The sequence below is a fragment of the Stenella coeruleoalba genome, assembly GCF_951394435.1.
Source record: "Stenella coeruleoalba genome assembly, chromosome: 21".
In the NCBI taxonomy this organism is placed as follows: domain Eukaryota; kingdom Metazoa; phylum Chordata; class Mammalia; order Artiodactyla; family Delphinidae; genus Stenella; species Stenella coeruleoalba.
In genome coordinates this window covers 15,723,183-15,750,180 of record NC_137167.1, presented here as the reverse complement: position 1 = coordinate 15,750,180, position 26,998 = coordinate 15,723,183, and the positions used below count along the sequence as shown (strand labels likewise).

Below are 26,998 nucleotides of genomic sequence, written 5' to 3'. Positions count from 1 at the left end.
ATTTCATCCGTGTCTTTTCCCTAGAACTCTAAATCATTGCCTTCTCCCACCATCTCCTATCTCCTACTCAGCCTTTGATAAATATTTGTTGGAAACATATTTGGTAAAACATTTAGTTAATGATGATGTCAAATTTTTATCTAACTTCTAAAGTTATGTGTAAATTTCAGTTAGCCGTGCTGTGTCTACAAAGTCTTCACTTTTATGGCTAATGTGCAAGATACACTTAACAAGTTTTCTACAGAAAATTAGTATTGAAGCAATTCAACCGGGACACTAATGATTTCATGCTTGCTATGGATAATTATTCTTGCATCTAAGTTTATAAACAAAAATGTGGCTAATTGTAATATTATTACTTAATCTTATATCTTATAAGCTTTCATGGCCTCTCTGAGTGCATTACTCTCCCCAAATATTATACTCAATGATTCTAACCTTGTCAACATTAGCATAAGTGGAAAATGTGTCAGTGTCACAAATTTCATCTCACAGAAGGCTCAGAATTCACTGACCATTTTGAAATGCAATTTTCTGGGACTAAGTTAGACATTAAAGACACATCAGTGGTTCTTAAGACTTTTTCATTTATTACAATCTGTGCCCTACATAATGCCCCACACAGAGAGAGGGAGACAGGAAGAGAAATGGAATTTTCATGCACATTCATAGAAGAAAGAAAGGAATAGAAGTGTACCAGTCAGGGCTCCAATAAGAAATAGAAGGAACACTTAAAATAGGATTATATGGGGAAGGATTAGTTACAAAGGAACTATTTACAAAGGTGTGCAGAAGGAGAAACACAAGGGTTAGTGCTGTAACCTGTGGGGCTTTGTCCTAGCTGAGCCGTCACCACCTCAAGGCCCCAAAGAGAAGTAAACAGTTAACAGAACCCAGAGGGAAAAAGTCTGCAAAGTCAGCTGCTTGAGAAGAGCAATGACCTTGGGTAAAAGGACACAACGAGTTCAAGGCAACTATGCCATGTAGGATCCAGGGGAATAAATACTCCTTCCCCCTTTGAAGAGGTTCTGGAACCAATTCCCAATGAGGGAGAGGGTTTCCTCCACACCACCAAGCAATTCTCCAGACACCTCCTGGGTGTCCTACCATTCAACTCAATCCTGACACTATCCACCTGGAGATCGCATCAGATCCCTCATGTTAAGGGCTCAGTCACACAGACTACACCCCCCTCCCCATTTCAGTTGCCAGTTGCAAGCCCAGGTTATCACCTGTGCTTCAGACCAACAGGCTATAGATCAGAGGCTCCTATGACCCCCTCCTTGGGTTGAATTAAACTGATAGAGTGGCTTACAGAACTCAGGGAAACATTTTACTTACTTTGTTTGTTGTAAAAGGATGTAACTCAGGGACAGCCAGATGGAAGAGTTGCAAACGGCTAGGTATGGGGAAAGGACGAGGAGCTTCTATGCCCTCTCCAAGTGCACCAGTCTCCCCAAATCTCCAAGTGTCCATCAACCCAGAAGCTCTCCAAGCACTGTCCATTTGGGTTTTCATGGAGGTTCCTTACATAGCCATGATTGATTAAATCATTGACCACTGGCGATTGAACTCAATCCCCAGCCCCCTCCCCTCCCAAGAGGCTGGTTGGCTTCGCTGGCAGCCAGCCCCTATCCTGGGTGGGGTCAAAGAGCCACCTCATTAACGTAACAAAAGACACTTTTATCACTCTCCTAACTGAGGATATTCCAAGGGTTTTAAGAGCTCTGTGCTAGGAATGAGATGGAAGATCAAAAAGATGTATTTCTGGGCTTCCCTAGTGGCGCAGTGGTTGGGAGTCCGCCTGCCGATGCAGGGGACGCGGGTTCGTGCCCTGGTCCTAGAAGATCCCACATGCTGCGGAGTGGCTGGGCCCGTGAGCCATGGCCGCTGAGCCTGCGCGTCCAGAGCCTGTGCTCCGCAACGGGAGAGGCCACGGCAGTGAGAGGCCCGCGTACAGGGAAAAAAAAAAAAAAGATGTATTTCTTATTATAAATGACAATATCACAGCCTTATATCCCCTACTGGGGCTCCCCATAGGCCAACCTACCCTGAAGCCAGAGACATGGGATGCTGTTGATGGAGTCCATGCAAAGTGTTCCCATATAATTTATCATCCAAACTGGGACACTTTTGAGAGTTAAAGGAGTTGTTAAAATTGTAACTACTGCAAAAAAAAAGAAAGTTGCTACCCAACAATTACATAACTGTTGTAGATTTTTATACCATTCAATAAATGACGAGTACAGCTGTAGCAGGAAAGCCTCTACTACTCTATACATTCTGTGACGAAACTGCTCCACCTCTGCCTCCCTGCATATTTAATATATGCATGTGTCACATATACCTAACCCACAATTCCCTCCTACCCCATCAGACTCTGTGTATCCTGCAGGCTGCAGATGGCACCAGAGCACAGCTAGCTGGTGCACCAAGGATGGGTAGGGCATCTGAAATCAGGAGTCAGCTGTCCCAAGCCACTTGGGTCTGAGTGCATTTTGTTAAACCAGTGAGCAACCTATGTGCTGTTCTTGAAAGGGAGTTGTTTGTTAGATTATATCTGGGAAGGGTCAGGGAAAGAGTCAGTTTATCCCTAGTTGTCTTTAGAATATAACCATATATTAAAGTAAGAACTTTGTTCTCTGCGCATGAATCTCACACACTGTCACAGACGAGACCGTAGAAGTCATAAGGGCAAACCCACTCTGACGTACATTAAAACAATTATTCATAATTTTATGTCATCAAAAAATGAACATTCCAGGGCTTCCCTGGTGGCGCAGTGGTTGAGAGTCCGCCTGCCGATGCAGGGGACGCGGGTTCGTGCCCCGATCCGGGAGGATCCCACATGCTGCGGAGCAGCTGGGCCCGTGAGCCACGGCCGCTGAGCCTGCGCGTCCGGAGCCTGTGCTCCGCAACAGGAGAGGCCACAGCAGTGAGAGGCCCGCGTTCCGCAAAAAACAAACAAACAAAAAAAATGAACATTCCAAAACTAAACATACTCTTACAGCAATTGTACTCTTTGGTATTTATACAATGAAGTTGAAAGCTTATGTTCATACAAAAACTTGCACATAGATGTTTATAGGAGCTTTATTCATAATTAATTGCCAGAACCTAGAAGCAACCAAGATGTCCTTCAGCACACATTGAAATATCATCCAGTGCCAAGAACAAGTGAGCTACCAAGCCGTGAAAAGACATGGAGGAACCTTTAACTGCCTATTACTAAGTGAGAAAAGCCAATCTGAAAAGGCTACATTCCATATGATTCCTAACATATGACATTCTGGAAAAGGCAAAACTATGGGGACAGTAAAAACACCTGTGGTCACCAAGAGTTAGGGAGGCGCGAGGGATGAATAGAGCACAGAGGATTTTTAGAGCGATGAAACTGTTCTGTATGATACTATAATGGTAGGTACGTGTCCTTATACATTTGTCCAAACCTGTAGAGTAGACCACACCAAAAGTGAACCCCGAATATAAACTATGGACTTGGAGTGCTAATAATGTGATGGTGTAGATTCATCAGTTGTAACAGATGTACCACTCTGCTGGGGGCTGTTGCTAATAGCGAGGCGCTGCATGTGTGGGGCAGAGGATTTAAGTGAAAACTCTGTACCTTCCTCTCAGTTTTGTTGTAAACCTAAAACTGCTCTAAAAATAGTCTATGTTTTCAGTGAAAGAACGATGACTGTCAAAGCTGGAGAAAGACTTCGTAAACCAAAACAGATGATATCAGATTGCCAATCAGACACAGCTTCTCAATGAACTTCTTTGTTCAGATGAAAGCAAACAGAAATCATTGACTGGTTAACAATATCACAGACTGGAGTGATTTCAAAAGAGTCTTTAAATAGACATGGAAACAAACCCATTTTCCAGTGTACCTTCTTTTCTTTAATGTCTTTCCTGTGTTCCCCAAAAATGTGACTCCCCAACCTCTTCCTGTTGTCCATTGTGCCCCAATGGGCTCTTGTGCTCTCATCTGAGACCGAGGCCATTCCATCACTGAGGGACATTCATTGTGCCCCAATGGGCTCTTGTGCTCTCATCTGAGACCGAGGCCATTCCATCACTGAGGGACATTCATTGTGCCCCAATGGGCTCTTGTGCTCTCATCTGAGACCGAGGCCGTTCCATCACTGAGGGGCATTTGCCTGCAATTTCTAAGGATGTAATTAACCATTTTGAAATTTACTGTAAAATATTTTTGTGGGAATAAAAGTGAATGTTTCCAAGGGAAAGGAATAATTTACTGTCACTGATTCTTCCCATTTTTAAAAAGGCAAATAGAGGAAATTCCTATAGAACAAAACAGAATATTCCAGACACTTCTGCATGAGCATCTCTAATATTTGAAAACATGCAGAACAAGCACTACCTATAAAGAGAGAAAGCACAAAATAAGTGGTAGCATTTTTTCCCTACATGGAAACTACAAGTAGAATCTTTCAGCCTGTCCATTATTTGAAGGGGTTGACTTTCAAAGGGCCTTTTTTTTGGACGTGCTGCGTGGTTTGTGGGACCAGCCAGATAGAATCCCGTGCCCCCTGCAGTGGAAGCACAGAGTCTTAACCACTGGACCGCTGGGGAATTCCCTCAAAGGGCCTTCTTAATGGTAGTAGTCTATCATCCCGATTATAAAACACTAAGAAGAAAATAATTTATATAGGTGATATATAAACACATTTATATAATATATATTATATATATTAATTTATATTAAATAATTTATATGACATAACATATTAATAAAACTAACATGTTAAAGAGGAAAAATCCTACTCTATTTTCACCTGAAATCATGAAGATGAAATTGAATCAATTAGAATGTTTCAATTGTCATTATACGAAAATGGATTCAGATACGACACCCATTACTTATGTTACCATTTATGTTAGCAGCTTCTGTGTAGTTGGTGTAAATTCCTAAAAGGTATCCAGCTGAGGTCCTTCTGTAAGTGCAGAAAGCCATTCTAGCAACAGACCAAATGAATCAACATATGTCTACAACATTTCCGCAGGGCACGTCAAAATGAGCATTTCCCCAGCCACATTTCATGTCTAAAAACATAAACAGACACACACACAGTCCAGGCTCCCACACACAGCTTTAAAAGACCTCATTTAGAGAAAGCAAATTGTTTCCTCCCCTTTTACTAAAAAGTTTCTCTTTAATGGCTTTTTAAAAATTCAATTGTAAAATACCTTAACAAATCAACATAAATGAAAATCTTTGCATGTGGAGAACTACAGGAGGGTCAGTACAGCCATAGGAAAAGTTGTTATCCTATCATTTGAATATCACAGAGAAAAATAACAAAAGACCATGAATAATTTTCTTCTCTCATTTGGAAGTTATTAGTAGACTTCCCTTTGTTCCATTGAGAAATGAGAGAAGAAAATATGAAGTTACAGCGAACCCATATGGCCAGCAGGAAAATCCTCTTTAATTGCTTTATTGCCAGAAATGTTAAATCACTTCCTGAGGATACAGTTCAAATGAAACATATGGCAGCTATTAACAAAAACCCCTAATGAATTCAAAAATATGCTTTTTATGGGAGCTTTCTCATAAGCAAGTCATACATGTTATTTAAACTATATATACAAATACACACTTGGCATTTTAATCCCACAAAGGTTTGATGAACACCTACTCTGTACCAGATGACACAGGCAACTTGCATGAAATGTTTTTTCCCCAAACCCAGGAACAGATATTAGACAATGAAACCTCAGGACATGATCTCAGATCTAGCCATGCCACTTCTCAGGAGTCAAAGACAAAAAGAAATCTCCTCACTAGCACTTCCTCCCCATGGGTTCAATGTCCAGGAAAACCATTCCATTTCCACCCAGGTAGTCCTAATTACCTACTATCTTCCTATACCTATTAATGTCACACCAATGAGGGTGCTAATCACTGTCATTCAGCAACTTCTGCATGGAACTATTCTCATGTATCTTCGTCAATTGGATTATGAATTCCACAAAGAAGAAAACTTTGCTTACAGCTTTTGTACATAGAATAACGTGAGGCATCTAATTAAGAATCAACCAATAGCTTTAATTAATTGAAAACCTAGTGTCAGCATTTTTTTAAGTTAATGCCTTTCAACACTGGGAAATTTCACAAATCTAATCAATGTATTCATAAACCATTTTCTAAAGAGACAATTCTCCCTCAAATTCAAAGATAAATCAGCTGAGGGATATCCAGCTGTTAATACTATGTGGTTTTACTTTAAAAGAGAAGTTATTAAATCTTGGGTACATTAAACTTTGACTTTTCTTTCTCCACATAATAATATGGCCATTGAAGTTATTTAATGGAAGTGAGCTTTGGTAGCTTAAAGATTCATGCAGAACATGGGGTAAGCTTCTAAAGTAACTGGCATTGTCTACATGACGTATTGGTTTTGGCTATATGGAGGCTAAAATATTTTTGTTTGTAGGGTAGCTCATTGATTAACATCTTTATTAAATATTTACTTATCCATGCTTGGTTACACATTTTGTAATCAAGTAGAATAAAATATGGAAAAGGCCTGTCACTGGTCAACTTGTGATTTGGTGTAAGACATTCAATTTGCCTAAAATGCCTTAGCTATAAGAAGAGAGAGCTTACTTAGAGAATTTCTAAATGTCTCATACAGATACTCCTGCACAAATATTTTGTAATCTAAGTCAATGTCTTCTCATAGGACCTCTCCAAACCTTTCTCCTCCTTCATTTCAAAATATTCTGATTAGTATTTTGAAATTAGTGTTAGTGATCTCAGAGGTCAGCATGCCAGTTGTTGTGTCTTGGCTTCCATTCCATTACTGTGACCTTGCAAAAGTTACTCTATTTTTTAAGACTTCACAGAGTTGGTCTAAGGATTGAGTGAGTTTATGCAGGTAAGAGCTTAAAACTGTACTTTGTACATTCTGAGACCCTAGTAAGTGTTAGCTCTTCATACACTGAGGGACTTTCTCCATGAACGTCCTTTAATTACCTATCACCAACCTTTACAGTCTAGTCAATGAAAGGGTTTCTGTTTTGTTGTTTATTTGCTTAAAACAAAAGAGAAAATTTAATTTAAAAGCCCTGATCTCCAGTCAGGGGGCAAATCTAGGGGCTAGGCTTAAAATATAATATATAGTATGGATTTAATTCCATTTTTAGACTTTTCCCCAAATATAGACATAAAAAGTAATCAAACATCACTAAAACTGTAGGAAGACTTTCTTGTCAAGGGAGTATAGAATCAGAGAAGTTCTTGAAACAAAGGAAAAATCCGATGATCCTGCTATAAATGAAAGGATGCTGAGGAAGATGCTTACAGCCTATACAGTCCCTCTGATGCCCTGGTCTCTGGACATGGTTCTCCACTCTGCCATTTAATAACCTAATATTCTCTTCATGGCTGCATCTTTGCCAGGACACAGAGTCAGTGTTCACACCCAGAGAACAAAAAGTGAACAACTAAATGTAGATCAAGATTAAGTCAAAATATGCTTTCACTATAGATCAATCTTGCCAAAAAAAAAACCCTCTATTTTTTTATCTGTAGAAAGATTTTTTCCCTTATTTGAAAAATTACTTCAATCTCCAAATCCTGTAAATTCCAAAGGTGAGGATCTCAAAAATAATCAATATCTCACAAAGATATAGGTGTCTTGATCTTTGATATTTCCAGAAATGAAGATTGATATTATCATTTCCTTAGGCTGATCTACAACAGAGGTGCACCTGAGCCTTCCTCTCTCTCTCTCTCTCTCTCTCTCTCTCTCTCTCTCTCTCTCTCACACACACACACACACACACACACACGTGTGTGCACACACACACATTTGCAACAAAATTAATTACCCATTTGAGCCTAGTTTTCTTACTTCAACTCTGAAGACTTTGTCCCCTAAATAAGGGGAGAGAGACATGCTTGTAGACATCTTATGTGGTCAGTGGCTGTGGAGTAGAAGGCGTCAAATCCCAGTGGATTTATAAAAGGCTTCCAATAACAGTTAATACACTCATGTTAGCTGTATTTTATACATAAGTAACTGAGGTGAATGGCAACCAAAAGCTCACTTCCTTAGTTTGTTTTAGGATATTGACAAGGAGTAGAACTATACTGTTCTACTTTAAAGTCTGTTAAAGACCTCTCATTCTGAACTCTATTTTCTAAATAATAGGGATAGATAATAGATACTGGGAATTGAACTTCTAAACCTCTCATATCGGTAATTTGGTCTATTGGCCCAGTGCCCATAGTAACAAATAGTAAGAGCAGCTCCCTTTTCCCAGGGACCTCATGTGCTTTACAGAAGCTACTACGTTTAGTCTTTCAGCAGCCCTGTGAAGTAGAGGTGTTTATCCCCCTTTTATAAGGGAGGAATCTGAACCTCGAGGGGACAGAGCAGAGACTTGAAAGCCCAGACACTAACCAAACAATTTACTTTTTCTGCCTCCCCAAATAGGACAAAGAAATCGAACCACAAAAATTCAACCCCAATTCGAACGTGGTTTTAGTCTCATTTACTGCCAGTATCTTTTAAGGGTAAGATGGGTCTGTCTTCAGAGAGGAAAACAATTACATGACTGATTTAGCATTAGCATAACTGGCTGTAGTGACTTTACCAATAGTTCCACAACTCTTTTTTTTTTTCTTTTCAGCTTTATTGAGGTGTAGTTGTCAAATAAAATTGTAAGATATTTAAAGTGTACATTGTAGTGATTTGATATATGTATACATCGTGAAAGGATTCCCCCTTTAGTTAATTAACACATCCATCACCTCATATACTTTTTGTGGGGGTGGGAATATTTAAGTTCTTCTCTCTTAACAAATATCAGTTATATAGTACAATGTTATCAACTGTAATCACCATGCTTTCATTAGTTCATCAGATTTTATTCATCATGCAGCTGAAAGTTTATACCCTTCTACTAATTCTTCCCTATTTCCCCCACTCCACCAGCCCCTGGCAACCACTTTTCTACTCTCTCATACTATCAGTTGCACACTTTTTTTTTTTTTAAAGAATCCACATATTAAAAATACCATGTTGTATTTGTCTTTCTCTGTCAGGCTCATTTCACTTAGCATAATGCCTTCAAGGTACATGTTATTGCAAATGGTACGATTTCCTTCTTATTCATTTTTGAATAATGTACCGTTACACACACACACACACACACACACACACACACACACACACACACACACCCCACATCTTCTTTACCCATTTATCCATTGATGGACACTGAGGCTGTTACCATATCTTGGCCATTGTGAATAATGTTGCAATGAATATGGGAGTGCAGATACCTCTTTGATATCCTCTTTTCATTTTCTAATAAATTAATTCATTTATTTATTTTTGGTTGCCTTCGGTCTGTTGCTGCACGTAGGCTTTCTCTAGTTGCGGCGAGTGGGAGCTACTCTTCGTTGTGCATGGGCTTCTTATTGCAGTGACTTCTCTTGTGGTGGAGCACGGGCTCTGGGCACGAGGGCTTTAGTAGTTATGGCACGGGCTCAGTAGTTGTGGCTCGAGGCTCTAGAGCGCAGGCTCAGTAGTTGTGCTCCATACTGTTTTCCATACTGGCTGCACCAAATTACATCCCCACCAACAGTGCACAAGGGTTCCCTTTTCTCCACATCCTTGCCTATACTAGTCATCTCTTGTCTTTTTGATGATAGCCACTCTACAGGTATGAGGTGATGTCTCATCATGGCTCTGATTTGCATTTTCCTGATGATTAGTGATGTTGAGCACCTTTTCATGTGCCATTTGTATGCCTTCTTTGGAAAAAAAATATTTATTCAGTTCCTCTTCTCTCATATTTCTAGTGTCAGGTTCTATTTAATTTTTGCTTCATTTATGGGACATCATTTTGTTCCTAATAAAGTTATTTGCTGTTTCCTTCTAATAATACCACAATTTTGTGGCTTTTTTTCTCTTTCAGGCTATTCCAGGTACTTCAGAGAAGGAAAAGGCTGGTAAGTTGACATTGGTTGTGTTTTCACTCCTACCTATTTTAGAATAAAATTCCATCTTCGTATAGATATTTTATTAAATATCTAAAATGTATACATCTTGTCAGTCTCTGGGCAAAAGTTATGGTTGAATTCCTGAAAAATAAGTTTTGCTCAAAACGTAGGAAAAAATATGGTTTTCTAGCATAGGATTACATTTTGTTAGAATAAGGTGTGTACTTCTTGTAGCATTAACTGTAACTGCAACCACAACTTTTTTCTTGAGGAAAATAATTAGATGTCATTCAGTGTACTGAGGAATGGTCTTTGGACATCTGTTGTTAATACAGTTGGCCCTTCGTATCCATGGGTTCTGCATCCACAGACTCAACAAACCTGGGTTGAAAATATTTGAAAAAACAAAAAATTCCAGAAAGTTCCAAAAAGCAAAACTGGAATTTGCCATAAAGGCAACTATTTACATAGCATTTACTTTGTATTAGGTGTTACAGGTAATGTAGAGATGAATTTAAAGTATACAGGAGGATGTGTGTAGGTGGTATGCAAGCACTGGGCCATTTTATATAAGGGACTTGAGCATCTGTGGATCTTGGTGTCCGTCAGGGAGTCCTGGAACCAATCCCCTGCGGATACTGAAGGAAGACTATAATTATCAAGATTTTTAAAAATCTTAGTAGCTTATTTAGTAGTCCTAGAAAAAGTTGTACTTGTTTAAAGCTGATACCATCAAAAATATAATTGTGAAGCAATATGAATAGTTGTACTAGAGAAAAATTATAATATTTTCTATGCTTTGTGCTATGATAATAACTACTTAACAGTATTATGGGAAATGGATAAGGACTAATGAGAAATACAGAAATATGAAAAATTAGACTTGAATTGATGGAATTATGTGCTTTTTAAAAATCTTTTGATCCTCCTCAATATTGTCTTATGTTTTCTGTGTAATAATAATCATCTTTTTAAAAAACTGATTAAAGGTGCTTTACCAAACTTGAAGCATATCACTTAGCTCTTAGACGTGTGTAATTTTTGAGCCAATTTAAAAGTTTAGAGTATCATCTAAAAGGTGTCACGACTTCAAGTGACTTTACACTAACGCATTTGAGTTGATCTGATAGGATTGTTATATGGGGAATGTTCTCTGTCAAGTTCAGTGATTTGATTTTTGCTGCCAGATAGTTTTCACACACAAGTTTTCATAGTTTGTGTTCTTCCATGAGCTAAAGTGTTCTCCTCTGTTTAGGCTGTGTCTGGCCTCTTCTCTCTAATACGTTGAAAGGTAAGCCTTCAGAATAGAAGGAAAATATTGAACTGGCATCATGTGTCAGTTCAAGAGAAAAACTGCTTAGTTTATCTATGCATTGGTATTACTTGGATTAATAATATATACTAAACGAATTCAAATTACCATTCCAGAGCTCTAATACCTTCAATAATAGATGTATCAGCTATCTCATTCGGACAAGACATAAATGGTTAAGAGAGCATTTGCATCACAAAGAAAAAGAAACTTAGCCAAAGTTGTGCTTTATCTTGAGTTGTGACATTCTCTGTAATTCGCAAAAGTGGCTGCAATTTAAACAAAGTGTGTAACAGAGCAAAGTTGTCATCTTATTCCAGAAAATCAGCAAATTCTTTCATACCCCAAGGAGAAAATTAGAATAGGAATTCTTGGCTGGAGGAAAAGAGTGAGGAGGGATGGAAATGCCATTGCTTGAGGGACTGGAGAAGCAAAGACTTCTCCCTCTGCCACTAAAATGATGTCAATCTGATAGGGAGAAGCATTTCAGTTATCAAGCTTCTCTTAAAGATAATTTTATTAAAACAAAGAGCTAATTAAACAGAGAGCATAAATATAATGCAACCACCACTTTTTGTCATAATCCTGGATATTTTCCTCCCCAACAAAAACAAAAACATGAAATTAATTGTCACTATTTAATGATATCTTTTGGTCATTTCTATACTGCTGGGGCACAAGTTTTAAAAGTTGATAACTTCCTTTCACAGAGGTTCTGCAAGACGATCTGTGAAAGGTAGGATCCACCAATGGATATGTATGACCTAACCAGGCCCCTGGATGTCCCATCTCTGATGTTTAACCCAGGATGGGCTGATTTCTGCAGAACCTGGCTTCTGTGTATTAAAATATTAGAATGATGGAAATTTACTCCACAATGGATTTTAATTTAGATTTCTTGAGAATGTACTGATTATTTTAAGAGGAAATACAATTTTGTTTGACAATATAAATATAAGAAAGAAATGATTTTTTAATCAATGAATTTATATGTCAAGATAAAGGGTTATGTTTGAATATTTTATTCAGTTGGTAACGGATTTGCCAATTCAAAAGACAGTATGATTTATTTCAGAAAGTTTTAAAGGACCATGAAAGTCCAATCAATTTCTTCTATTTCTAAAATTTATTATGCCATATTTAAAATATTTTGAGTGTTTTATACACAAATGTGAATCTCTTTATTCCTCTTTATGAATCTCTATTTTTAAGCTCTGCTAGACAGAGGAATGGCAAGGAAGGCAGAGGACCCACTGAATCTTCTGGGGGGTTAATTGAGCCTCTAAATAGGGTTAAGCTTCATTCCCACCCATAAGGCCTGTCATTTTTTTTTTCCCCTCTGTTTTGCTAGATGAATGTAGCCTATTGTTTCTTATTAAGAAAATCTATTTTAATCTATGTGACCTCTCATCCACGCCAACTGGAACCAACTCCACCAGGCTTTGTGAAGCTCTAAACAAAATCATTTTGGGAACATTCCATTAATAATTCTTGAGTTGCAGTTGTGTGGTTGCTCCAGTGTGTGCTTTATTTATTTATTTTTTGGCTGCATTGGGTCTTTGTTGCTGCACAGGGCCCTCTCTAGTTGTTGCGAGCGGGGGCTACTCTTCATTGCAGTGCGTGGGCTTCTTATTGTGGTGGCTTCTCTTGTTGCAGAGCACAGGCTCTAGGCACACGGGCTTCAGTAGTTGTGGCACATGGGCTCAGTAGTTGTGGCACACGGGCTTAGCTGCCCCGCGGCATGTGGGATCTTCCCGGACCAGGGCTCGAATCCATGTCCCCTGCATTGGCAGGCGGATTCTTAACCACTGTGGTACCAGGGAAGCCCCAGTGTGTGCTTTAAGTAACCATCTTCTCTTCTGATCCGTGCTGCTGTGTAAATTCAGCCTAGTGGAATCATTCTGCTGCTTGTGACAAAACCCTCCAAGGGGAGACTATTTTGAAACAGCATCCCATTGGTTCATTTATTCCACAAATACTTACTGAACAGCCACATATAGTAGGCATCATATTAGGTTTTATCAAGGAAGCAGTTATGAACAAGGCATGGTCCTTGCCTGGAAGGAACTCAAACTCTAGCTGAGCATATTTCATTGGGCCAGCGTCCCCCTTTTCCTCTTCTCAATTGAAAAATTCTTAACCCAGGTTATTCAGAAAGCTTCCCAGGAAAAGAATCAAATAAAAATATTGTTCTCAAGAAATTCTATATCGGAATGTGTATTCTCCAGATCTGAAATAGAGTCCAATAAATTTGTTTTTAAAAATCAGAATTAATCACACAAGCATCAATATGTGTAATTGTATCCAACACAGAATAATTTCATTTAACTTCCCTTATGCCACCAGAATCTGTAAAGAATGGGCCCAGTGCCACTGATATATTTTCCAGCACATCTGCTTCCTATCCATGTGGCCTTGAGCAAGTTACTTAACCTCTTCATTGTCCCATTTCTAAAGTATAAATAAAGAAGTTGCCATGTTGTTATTGTAAGGCAACAATGCTTGGCACAAAGTAGGCTCTAAAACATGGTAGCTGTTTCTTATGGTAATGAGTTGTGCTTATAACCAGTATGTGTGCAAGCCAAATAGAAGCTAGCTGTGTTACTGCTGCTCTGGTCTGCTCCAAGAGTTCTTTTTTTTACATCTTTATTGGAGTATAATTGCTTTACAATGGTGTGTTAGTTTCTGCTTTATAACAAAGTGAATCAGTTATACATATACATATATCCCCATATCTCTTCCCTCTTGCGTCTCCCTCCCTCCCTCCCATGCTCCAAGAGTTCTTAAATGCTTCCTTGGGGCACCAATTAACAGCTGAGCCAGCTGTCCATGTGGAAGAAAGAGATCACTTTCTCCAAAAGCCTCTGAGTAAGTTAATTCAGACAGAGGTCATCATAGCATAGGCAGACTTGGCCATATTGTAACATCTCTTTAGAAATTCCTAGCTCAATTAAGGTGAAATTCTCTCTAGTGAACAGATAATCTGATTTTCACAAAAGGTTAGTCCCTAAGAAATGTACACCCTGAGTCCCATTTTCCTAGGACTCCCCAGCATCCCTAGACCCTGGGGTAATTGGATCCTGTCTACCCAGCTCCCATCCTCCCTCCCTGACCTCCTGCACACAGTCCTGTCAACACTGCCACCTAATCATCCCGTGTCCATTCTTTCTGCCATTGTTTTAAAGCAGCCTTCACTTTGCACTGGACTTTGAGATGGCATCCAGAGCTGTTTCCCTGCCTTAACTGATCATTACACCTTTTCACTCTCTACGCTGTCACCGAAGTTATCTTTGAAAAGCATCACCTGATCATATCGTTTTCTACTTCAACTTTTGTTGGGCCTCCTTACTAATGACAGGATAAGATCAAACTTTCCTGCTTGACGTAGCGGGCCATTTGTAATCTGGGTGTGGTATATGGTATTGGATATGCCCAGTTCACCCCTCAGACCCACCCTCCACCCTGCTTCTCCCCAGCTCTGTGACCTGCAGGCAGACCAGTGTGGGCAAAATCAATGGGCTGCCCTCCTTTCAGTTTTCCTGTCGCACCAGTGAGGAGGCCCAGCAAGAGACTGACGGTTGGGAGGACAGTACGGCTGTGAGGTTGGGTAGTTTATTCCCCGCTCGGCTTCCCGAGGAGTCACTGCTGGCCTTTTCCACCCAGGTTACCAGGTTCTGACAACCATTCTCTCCTCTTGCCTTGTGGTTCCCCTACACCTTTATCAATAGTTCTGTTACTAAACTCCCCTCAGTTTACCCAGGGTGCCATCTGTTTCCTGCTAGGAGTCTCACTGATAGACCTACCAATGTTTACTCTTCTTTCTATTCCTTTGTGTTCATTGGTTGGTTGGTTTGTCCAACTTCAGCCACAACATACAGCCACAGAACCCCTTCTAACTTTGGATCTTTCTACTTCTACGTAGATCGTGCCCTGCCTTTTTAAAAATACAGATGATAGGTAAAGATAGAGGGAGAAAGAGAGAAATGACTTATCCAAGAAAAAGAGAAGATACGGACTGTGTTTTTCTTCATCCTAAATGAATATAGTTTCATTCAATCACATGAAGGAGAAAAATATCTACCCTTATGATTTAGAATGTGGTCCCTATTGCCTAGAAGCATGTAAATTAGAAAATTAGAGTTGCATTTTAGTCACCAAAATGTGACTCTCTGAGCGTATTTGAGAAGTAGTATTAAGGAGTAATACGAAATCTCTCATTCTAAAATTAAACCATAGAACACAAATTTTGTCAGACTACATGGCAGCCCATAGAAAACAGACCACAATCATGAGCCAAAAATGGCAAATTTCTTTTTGCCTTTTCTGTCTTGAAAATTCTACTTGTCCAACAATAACACCTCCTTAATGAATTATTTCCCAGGCAGGGCTAGTCCTTGATTTTTTGGTGTTCCTAGAACACTCTGTGTTTTCAATTACAGTCTTATCATCTTGCTTTGCTGTATGTCCTCTTCTCTGGGTTGTGAGCTTTTCTAGATCAGGAATGTGGTCTTTGCATGGTCCGTAATTAAAACAGCTATTAGCACATAGTGGGTGTTCTGTAAATACACATTAACCAATTAATTATAATTATCACAAAGATGCTTTGGCTCCCATCTTAATCATTTAGAATTAACATGGTTCTAAAACTGCCCCCCCTTTATGCCTATTGCCCCCACAACTGCCAAATATCTCAGCTGGGCAACTATTTAATGATGTTATTTGGGGATCTATCGCATACAAGTGTGTGAAGGGCACCATTGAGAAAGGTGACTCAGAATCCAACTTTGGTTACGTTCCTTGGTCATTTTTCCTAGAATGTTTGTTCTCCTGCCTCTAGGTTATTTTGTTGGCCAGAAAAATGTTAAAAATCAAGATAATGAATAATTATAGCCTGAAACACTTGTGAAAGATAGCTTTCAGAAGCCTATGACAGGTTCATAGTCTCTCCAAACTTTGTGTTGTGGCTAGTAAGGCAGAACATAGAAATCAAGCACTTCTTTGTGACCCGTGTGAGGGGGAAAAATAGGATTTTCATAATTTCATTCCAAGCTCCTTGTAAACATACTAAATAACAAAGCCCAGACTTGGCGCCTTTTGGTATTAATTTTCTTGGCTGCTTTTGACCACGGAGAAGGGAAATGCAGAGGACCAAAAACAAACAACCAAAAAAACCCACAAAAAACTGAAATGCAAAGACATTCCTCGTTTTCTAGTCTGATCATCATTTCTTTGATTCAGAGAATTACCAGTGTGATCTATTCAACTCTGTCATGTTCCAGTATCAATAGATCCAAAGGGATTTGATGAAAAGACAAAACTAGAACTGCTAGATTGCAGCGTTGTTCTTTGAAAGACTGCCTTATTTTATGTCTCTATTTTAGTACAGATCAGGTCGTTTTTAGTGCTGTCTCACTCACTAGCCCGTAAGCACCTTGAAAGATGGAATTTTGTTTCATTCAATTCTGTTTCCAGTGCCTGGCATTATTGTAGTTGCTTGATGTTTGGGAAATGAAAGAACAAATGACATATTAAAAAAATCGGCAAAGGGGACTTCCCTGGTAGCACAGTGGTTAAGAATCCGCCTGCCAATGCAGGGGACACGGGTTTGAGCCATGGTCCGGGAAGATCCCACATGCCGCGGAGCAACTAAGCCCGTGTACCACAACTGCTGAGCCCACAAGCCACAACTACTGAAGCCTGAGCACTTAGAGCCCATGCTCCACAACAAGAGAAGCCACTGCCATGAGAAGCCCATGCACTGCAACGAAGAGTAACCCCAATCACCACAACTAGAGAAAGCCCATGCACAGCAACAAAGACCCAACGCAGCTAAAATTAAATAAATAAATAATTTTTTAAATTAAATAAATAAATAATTTTTAAATAAATAAATAAATAACTCGGCAAATACTTTATATGCACAATACTCCCAAAGCTAAATGTAGAATCCTATCATTCTATTGTAGGTGAAGCACTTTCTATAACTGCAAAGACCCCCAGCTGTTTTACAGGGTTGGACAGGATCTGAAAATTGTCTTTATCAGACCAGGCTGGACTTTGGCCAGCATTCCAAATTCTTTATTCCCTTTCACCCTCAGAAAATGAAATTCATTATTTCTTTACTAATGGCTTATGAACACTCACTTATTTCATTTTTCTTAGTATTATGGTCTCTGCTTGCCTGCTTTTTTATGAGAAAGGAATTTAGGGTATGCCCACACATAACCTCTCAGTTTTTCTGAAACTTAATGTAAACTAATCCATGAAAAGTTGGCTGTGCTGAGCGGGCTGTTGAGAGGAAACACATTAGCTTTTAGGTATCAAGGAATTCATGAAAAATACAAGTAAGCTATTCTTAAATGCCAGAGATTTCGAATTCATAGGATATTTTTCAATACAGATAATTTTTAAAATCTATTTCTTAACGTTCTATTGATATTTCTTTTATTACCAAGTAGGTAAAACAAAGCTACTGTATCACCAGAACCAATCAAACATATTTCCTTTTCTTCTCAATTACATTGCAAGCAACATGAGTACACGATAATTTCTCTTTTAGCAAGTTGCAATTCAGATATTACCGGGCTTCCCTGGTGGTGCAAGGGTTAAGAATACACCTGCCAATGCAGGGGACACGGGTTCGAGCCCTGGTCCAGGAAGATCCCACATGCCACGGAGCATCTAAGCCCGTACGCCACAACTACTGAGCCTGCACTCTAGAGCCCGCGAGCCACAACTACTCAGCCCACACACATAGAGCCCATGCTCTGCAACAAGAGAAGCCACTGCAATAAGAACCCCGTGCACCACAACGAAGAGTAGCCCTGCTCGCTAAAACTAGAGAAAGCCTGCGCACAGCAACGAAGACCCAACAGAGCCAAAAATAAATAAATAAATAATTTAATTAATTAAATTTTTTTAAAAAGAAAAAAATTCCTTTAAAAAGAACTGTTTAAAATTAAAAAATATATATGTATATATATGTGTGTGTGTATATATATATACACACACACACACACACACACACACACAAACACACATATATATCCTACCTCCTGCACTTAGAGTGGTTATCCAAAGGCGGCTGTATCTTTCTACAGCATTTAGTGATTCCTAAATTTGATTAATGTAGTCTCTTCCCTGTCAGTCTGTGACTGCCTTAAAGGCATAAACCCCACATTTCATGTTTGTCAGCCCCTCACCCAGTGTATGATCTTGCACAGAGCAGATGCTCAAGAAATAGTTCTAAATTAATCCATTTATGTGACATACCAAACAACTCATGCAGGCACTTTGTTAATCTCTGGTCTGTCAATGACCATAACTTTTCACAGTATTTGACAACCTTGAAATTTCTTCCTCGAAAAAGTCTTCTGCACATTTTGCTCCCCCATTGATCCCTTGAAAGAATGGCTTGTCAGCTTTGAAGAGGTGGCTATGAACTACCAGAACAGGCTAATAAGGCAGTTCTGCATTTCCATATTTTAACTCACATTGACCTTTTTTTTTTTAATATCTTTATTGGAGTATAGTTGCTTTACAATGGTGTGTTAGTTTCTGCTTTATAACAAAGTGAATCTGCTTTATAACAAAGTGAATCCCATATCTCCTCCCTCTTGCATCTCCCTCCCACCCTCCCTATCCCACCCCTCTAGGTGGTCACAAAGCACCGAGCTGATCTCCCTATGCTATGCGGCTGCTTCCCACTAGCTAGCTATTTTACATTTGGTACTGAATATTTGTACATGCCACTCTCCCACTTCGTCCCAACTTACCCTTCCCCCTCCCCATGTCCTCAAGTCTATTCTCTATGTCTGCATCTTTATTCCTGTCCTGCCCCTAGGTTCTTCAGAACTATTTTTTTTTTTAGATTCCATACATATATATAGCATACGGTATTTGTTTTTCTCTTTCTGACTTACTTCACTCTGTATGACAGACTCTAGGTCCATCCACCTCCCTACAAATAACTCAGTTTTGTTTCTTTTTATGGCTGAGTAATATGCCATTGTATATATGTGCCACATCTTCTTTATCCGTTCATCTGTCGATGGACACTTAGGTTACTTCCATGTCCTCGCTATTGTAAATAGAGCTTCAGTGAACATTGTGGTACATGACTCTTTTTGAATTATGGTTTTCTCAGGGTATGCCCAGTAGTGGGAATGCTGGGTCATATGGTAGTTCTATTTTTAGTTTTTTAAGGAACCTCCATACTGTTCTCCAGAGTGGCTGTATCAATTTACATTCCCACCAACAGTGCAAGAGAGTTCTGTTTCTCCACACCCTCTCCACCATTTATTGTTGTAGATTTTTTGAGGATGGCCATTTTGACCAGTGTGAGGTGGTACCTCATTGTAGTTTTGATTTGCATTTCTCTAATGATTAGTGATGTTGAGTATCCTTTCATGTGTTTGTTGGCAATCTGTATATCTTCTTTGGAGAAATGTTTATTTAGGTCTTCTGCCCATTTTTGGATTGGATTGTTTGTTTTTTTGATATTGAGCTGCATGAGCTGCTTGTTAATTTTGGAGATTAATCCTTTGTCAGTTGCTTCATTTACAAATATTTTCTCCCATTCTGAGGGCTGTCTTTTCGTCTTGTTTATGTTTTCCTTTGCTGTGCAAAAGATTTTAAGTTTCATTAGGTCCCATGTGTTTATATTTGTTTTTATTTCCATTTCTCTAGGAGGTGGGTGAAAAAGGATCTTGCTGTGATTTATGTCACAGAGTGTTCTCCCTATGTTTTCCTCTAAGAGTTTTATAGTGTCTGGTCTTACATTTAGGCCTTTAAACCATTTTGAGTTTATTTTTGTGTATGGTGTTAGGGAGTGTTCTAATTTCATTCTTTTACATGTAGCTGTCCAGTCTTCCCAGCACCACTTATAGAAGAGGCTGTCTTTTCTCCATTGTATATTCTTGCCTCTTTTATCAAAAATAAGGTTACCATATGTGTGTTGGTTTATCTCTGGGCTTTCTATCCTGTTCCATTGATCTATATTTCTGTTTTTGTGCCAGTACCGTACTGTCTTGATTACTATAGCTTTGTTGTATAGTCTGAAGTCTGGGAGGCTGATTCCTCCAGCTCCGTTTCTCTTTCTCAAGATTGCTTTGGCTGTTTGGGGTCTTTTGTGTTTCCATACAAATTGTGAAATGTTTTGTTCTAGTTCTGTGAAATATGCCATTGGTAGTTTGATAGGGATTGCATTGAATCTGTAGATTGCTTTGGATAGTATAGTCATTTTCACAATGTTGATTCTTCCAATCCAAGAACATGGTATATCTCTCCATCTGTTTGTTTCATCTTTAATTTCTTTCATCAGTGTCTTATAATTTTCTGCATACAGGTCGTTTGTATTCTTATGTAGGTTTATTCCTAGGTATTTTATTCTTTTTGTTGCAGTGGTAAATGGGAGTGTTTCCTTAATTTCTCTTTCAGATTTTTCATCATTAGTGTATAGGAATGCAAGAGATTTCTGTGCATTAATTTTGTATCCTGCTACTTTACCAAATTCATTGATTCATTCATCCCTCTATGCCTAGTTTCTGGAGGGTTTTTATCATAAATGTGTGTTTGAATTTTGTCAAAAGCTTTTTCTGCATCTATTGAGTTGATCATATCGATTTTCTCCTTCACTTTGTTAATATGTTTTATCACATTGATTGACTTGCGTATATTGAAAAATCCTTTCATTCCTGGGATAAACCCCACTTGATCATGGTGTATGATCCTTTTAATGTGCTGTTGGATTCTGTGTGCTAGTATTTTGTTGAGAATTTTTGCGTCTATGTTCATCAGTGATATTGGCCTGTAGTTTTCTTTCTTTGTAACATCTTTGTCTAGTTTTGGTATCAGGGTGATGGTGGCCTCGTAGAATGAGTTTGGGAGTGTTCCTCCCTCTGCTATATTTTGGAAGAGTTTGAGAAGGATAGGTGTTAGCTCTTCTCTAAATGTTTGATAGAGTTCGCCTGTGAAGCCATCTGGTCCTGGGCTTTTGTTTGTTGGAAGATTTTTAATCACAGTTTCAATTTCAGTGCTTGTGATTGGTCTGTTCATATTTTCTATTTCTTCCTGGTTCAGTCTCAGAAGGTTGTGCTTTTCTACAAATTTGTGTATTTCTTCCAGGTTATCCATTTTATTAGCATATAGCTGCTTGTAGTAATCTCTCATGATCCGTGTGTTTCTTCAGTGTCAGTTGTTACTTCTCCTTTTTCATTTCTCATTCTATTGATTTGAGTCTTTTCACCTTTTTTCTTGATGAGTCTGGCTAGTGGTTTTTCAATTTTGTTTATCTTCTCAAAGAACCAGCTTTTAGTTTTATTGATCTTTGCTATTGTTTCCTTCATTTCTTTTTCATTTATTTCTGATCTGATCTTTATGATTTCTTTCCTTCTGCTAACTTTGGGACTTTTTTGTTCTTCTTTCTCTAATTGCTTTAGATGTAAGGTTAGTTTGTTTATTTGAGATGTTTGTTGTTTCTTGAGGTAGGATTGCATTGCCATAAACTTCCCTCTTAGAACTGTGACACTGACCTTATTAGTAGAAATATTTATTTGTCATTTTCAATCTCCCCTGAAGAAATACAATTTAGGAAAAGGCCTCTTTCTATCAGTTTTATTTACAAAGCGATGCAACTTTCATTTAGTTTGAAATCATATCTCATCATATCAGATCATCTGATGCCTTCAAATATTTACCTTTATAGACTGCCCAGTTTGCAGTTCAGTTATTTTTATTATAGTTTGAATATATACACAAATATGTACCCACAAGTTAATTGTACATTAATTCTAATTTCTTCAGAGAGGTACACTTACTTTGGAAAAGTACCTATAACTAGGTATTACTTTGACCTGTCTGAGTATGAAATGACCTAAAATTCTGCTGGTGTGACTGTACTTTCTTTCTCTTATTGACCTTCCATTGGTTTGAAGGGCTTTGATTTGTGTTTCTGTAGGCAAAAGTTTGAGCTCAACATCTCTTCCAGACTGATCCATAAACATTTGTGTTTTAGAATTAATATATGATTTTGAGATATGATTTATCTAAGTGGGAAATCTAAGACAGTAATTAACAACCATAACAAATTAACCAATGCCCAAGAAAAGGCTGGTACCCATGTTGTTGTATGCAGGCTGTCCAGAGCACCAATCTGGCCATTTCAGGAGAATGGATTATGAATACAAGAAGCTATTTTGTCCTGACTACTGTAATCAGGTAGAAATGATCTTATAGAATTCTACAAGTGATGTTTAAACAAAATGGTCACCAAAAGCCCACACTCGCCCACAAAATTGGGGTTTGCTTTTTGTTTTGTAATTTTTCTAACCATTGAGCTTCCCCAGAAAACACATTCCAGTGACTCCCAACTGCTAATTTTGTAAACTGTTTCTTTTTTCTTCCAATTTTGAGATATAATTGACATACAACACTGTGTATGTTTAAGGTGCACAGCATAACGACTTGACAGAGATACATCATGAAATGATCACCACAATAAGTTCAGTGAATATCCATTATCTCATAAAGATACAAAATAAATAGGAAAAAAAAGTTTTCTTGTGATGAGAACTCTTAGGATTTACTTTCTTAAAAACTTTCATATATAACGTACAGCAGTGTTAATTATATTAATCATGTCGTACATTACATCCCTAGTATTGATTTATTTTATACCTGGCAGTTTGCACCTTTTGACCACCTCCATCTGATTCCCCCTCCCTGCCCTTGGTAACACAAACCTGATCTCTTTTTCTATGAGTTTGTTTGTTTGCTTGTTTGTTTGTTTTTGAAGTATATTTACCTACAACACTTTGTTAATCCTGGTGATAAACTTCTTCTTAAAACAAATGTTAAATCAGTCTTTCCTATGGATTTAAGGAAGTAGATAAATGGAGGACAACACAGTACACTTCATCATTTCTTTATCTACCTTTTTAAGTCTATGGTCTTCTATATATTTATCCAGACGTTTTCCCTGCTGTGCTGTGATGTCCTGAAAGGCAGACATTTTCCCTGCACCTATGTAGTGCCAGCCTCTTAGGAGATTTTTGACGTAGTGTTTGTCAAATGAATGGTGGAATGAATAATAATATCAAACATTTACTCTGTGCCTGCACTTTTCTGAGCACTTTATAGATATGACCTCATATAATCCTCTAGCAACCATATAAGGGAGACATAATGTTTTCCACGTTATAGAGATGAGGAAGCTGAGACTCAGGCTTCCTAAAATAACCAAAGTCACCCTATGGCCAAGGCAAGATTCAAAGCAAGCAACACAGGCTAGAGTGCTTGCTCTTAACCACTGTGCTGTACATAGTGGTTTAAGTGCCAAGACTCCTCAGGCTGATGAACAAATTTTTCCTTAATCAGACCTTTCCCTTCCTTTCCAACCTTATCTCCCATCCTCCCCTAACTTGCACCTTCCGCTGTAACCATGGTAGCAGCCTCGCTTTTCTCCTGAATTTGCTTCTGCATAACTTGACCTTTGTTCCAACTGTTTCCCTTCCAGAAATTAACTCCCCCATCCCCCAAGGTCTCATTTGGGTCCCACCTTCACCCTGAAGTCTCCTATGACAACTCCTGCTCATGATAATTTCATATTTTTTGAAATGATACATCTATAGCATATATAGTCTGTACTGGTCGTTTTCATTCTTAATCACATGTGGATTGTCATTGTCCATTGAGTGTGTTATTTGTCTCAGCCTTGCCTCCCAACGGTCTTGTCAGCATCCTTTTAAAAAGCACTGGGACTTCCCTGGTGATGCAGTGGTTAAGAATCCACCTGCCAATGCAGGGGACACGGATTCGAGCCCTGGTCTGGGAAGATCCCACATGCCACGGAGCAACTAAGCCCGTGTGCCACAGCTACTGAGCCTGCGCTCTAGAGCTGGCAAGCCACAACTACTGAGCCCACGTGCCACAACTACTGAAGCCCACATGCCTAGAGCCTATGCTGTGCAACAAGAGAAGCCACTGCCATGAGAAGCCCATGCACTGCAACAAAGAGTAACCCCTGCTCCATGCAACTAGAGGAAGCCCGCATGCAGCAACAAAGACCCAACACAGCCAAAAATAAATAAATAAATAAATAAAAGCAATCATTAAAAAAAAAATGTAAAAACACTTGGTGTGCACGAAAGAGGAGATTATTGAATTAATAGACTTTATTTTTTAGAGCAGTTTTCGATTCACAGAAAAACTGAATGGGAAGTACAGTTCAAATTATATGACCTTCTTTTAAAGTGAACTACGGACATAGTAAAAAGATCAGGAGTTGCCAGGGGTTAGGGAAAGTGAGGCATGAATCGATGGAACACAGGATTTTTAGGGCAGGGAATCTACTCTGTGATGCTTTAATGGTACAGCATGTAGGCTTTTCAAACTGGCTTCTTTCACTTACACATATGCATTTCAGGTTCCTCCATGTCTTTTCATGATGTAATAGCTTGTTTCTTTTAAGTACTGAATTAACATTGCTTTGTCTGGGTATACCACAGTTAAAGGTGCTTATTTAACACATTTTTAGTGTAAAAACTTTTTAAACTCATTGATCATAAAATATATTACACAGTCCACTTTTGTTAACTTTTATCCTTTCTTCTTTAGGCAAAAGTAACTCTCTTCTCTTAACCGTTGATCATGATTTCTTCATTTCTCTCCTTCGGAATTCTCCAAGTTTTTAAAAGAAAAATACTACTACTAAATATGTTATCAACAGCTGTTATTTGCTGTGTACCTACCTTGCCATCTCTGAGATGCTTCCTCTGCATTATCTTTAGTACACACTAAGCTCCACAGTACATGACTCTCTCTTGCTCCAAAGCTGATGCTTTTTCTACCTCTTCCTACCTAACAGCACCATTGATTCTAATAAAAGTATGACCAAAATTAATAAAACTGTAATAATTCATATAGTTTATATGATCTACATATTTCTGCCCTTATGCCTTTGCTCCTGAAGTTTAATGTCCCCCAAATACTCTTCTATTATTTTTTTCTCCAAATCACACGCTTCCTTCAAGGATTCGCTTGAGGGCCTCTTTTTGCCCAAGGCCTCCTCAATTGCTCTTCTCTTAGATGAACCCTTCCTTTGAGTCAGACAGATTTCACTGCTCATTTTATCTTCTGCCCTGGAAAGGGGCAGCCTATGTGCACTGTGACCCCCCTATCCTAACCCATGACCAGAGTCCACTGGACTGGGGGCAGGCGGGTGGGGTGAGGGGCACATGTGACTCAAGGTCAGAGAAAAACTGAGTGACCTGACAGGTGGACAGTCTCCTTCTCTCTCTCTTTCCCTCCTCCTCGTCCTCTTCCTCCTCTCTCCCTCTCCCTCTCCTGCATATTATAATCCAGACAGACTCAATCAACCTGCAACAAGTGCTTTGGCTGAAAGTTCACATATAGTGTTAGGTGGAGTCATAGAGAAAACCATTCTGCAAAGAGGAGTGGGATAATGGGACAACTGAGCCAATAAAGTAAAGTTAGAGACAATGCAAACTAGAGAAAGAGATGGAAAATTTAGCTGCATCTGTCCCAGTGACTCCCTAGGTGTCAGCTGCAACTCTCAGGAGGTCCCTACCCCACACCTGCAGGGTATCTCTGTATCCTCACGCCTCAGGCTTTTAGTTAGACCTAACATGAAAGAGTTCCTTGCACTCAGATGATTAGACATCCTTCTCCAAATTCCTATTGAATATAATTAGTATCAAAAATAGTCTGTCATTTAATTTTACCTGTCTTACATTATTTTCTGCTTCATATATATATGAAGCCTTCAAAGTATGTTATAATCAGCCACAGTGAAGAACCATGGCATATTTTGGTCTCCTGTTTATAGTTTACTCTAAAAGATCTAACAAGAACTACATATATAGTGGATGTTCAATAAAATTATAATTTTTCACAGTTATACTGCCTTTTTAGGCCACAGAACTATATCACTACTTTGTAATTACCTTTCAGCCCATAGAACATGTCTCCCCTCTTTCAGCCACCCTCAACCACGTCAACACCATCATATCTTGTATTTACCTTTTGAAATCACTTAACGTCATCCTGACCATGCCATTTGGTTTTTAATGTGCATTGTAAGTTGTTTGAGTCAAGTGCTGTTTCCCTCAACAATTTCATATTTTCAGTAGACTAGCTTCACATTCTCTCATTCCACTAAATGTAATTAGTAAGATATTAAATAATAAGAGTTAACAATGTAAAACCAAAAGAGGAAAGAATACAAACAAACAAATGATCAGGGAGTGGGACAGTTGATACATTTTTTAAAATAAGCTGCCTTTAAAAGAAAAAAGTCTGAATTCTACTAGACTTACTTGTATTTTATGACTTAGCACTTTTTTATTTTAAAAAGTCACCTACGTTTGTGGGATGTGGGGGCATTTCTATGACTTTTTTTCCCCTAAGACCACCAATGACTGCATTCCAGCTGCAATGAGGGAAACAGTAGCTTTCCTCTGTGCAAAACAAAGTTCAGCCAGGTGACTGGAAGGGGGGATATAAGGATTTTCTTATTTTGTGACTTTGGTGAATCGAGGTGCCAGCTTATTTATTATATCATGAAACCGTCATTGTTTTGTAATATTTTTGAGCACCAAATCTGGGGGCCTTTTAAAAAAAGTCTGATGTGTGGCCCTGACTCTGAGACGGCAGTCATCGCTCTGCAGCTAATCAGGAGCCAT

At 38.8% G+C, this 26,998-nt stretch overlaps 1 protein-coding gene across 3 annotated transcripts in view; it reads left to right on the top strand.

The window, feature by feature from the left end:
• The window catches only part of DLC1 (DLC1 Rho GTPase activating protein), a 401,830-nt gene that overhangs the window by 183,043 nt on the left and 191,789 nt on the right, over window positions 1-26,998 (top strand). For all 3 annotated transcript variants that reach the window (XM_079908969.1, XM_079908968.1, XM_079908970.1), the window contains one exon: window positions 9,961-9,994. In XM_079908969.1, coding sequence (XP_079765095.1) covers window positions 9,961-9,994 — 34 coding nt within the window. The remainder of the gene's footprint in view (window positions 1-9,960; window positions 9,995-26,998) is intronic.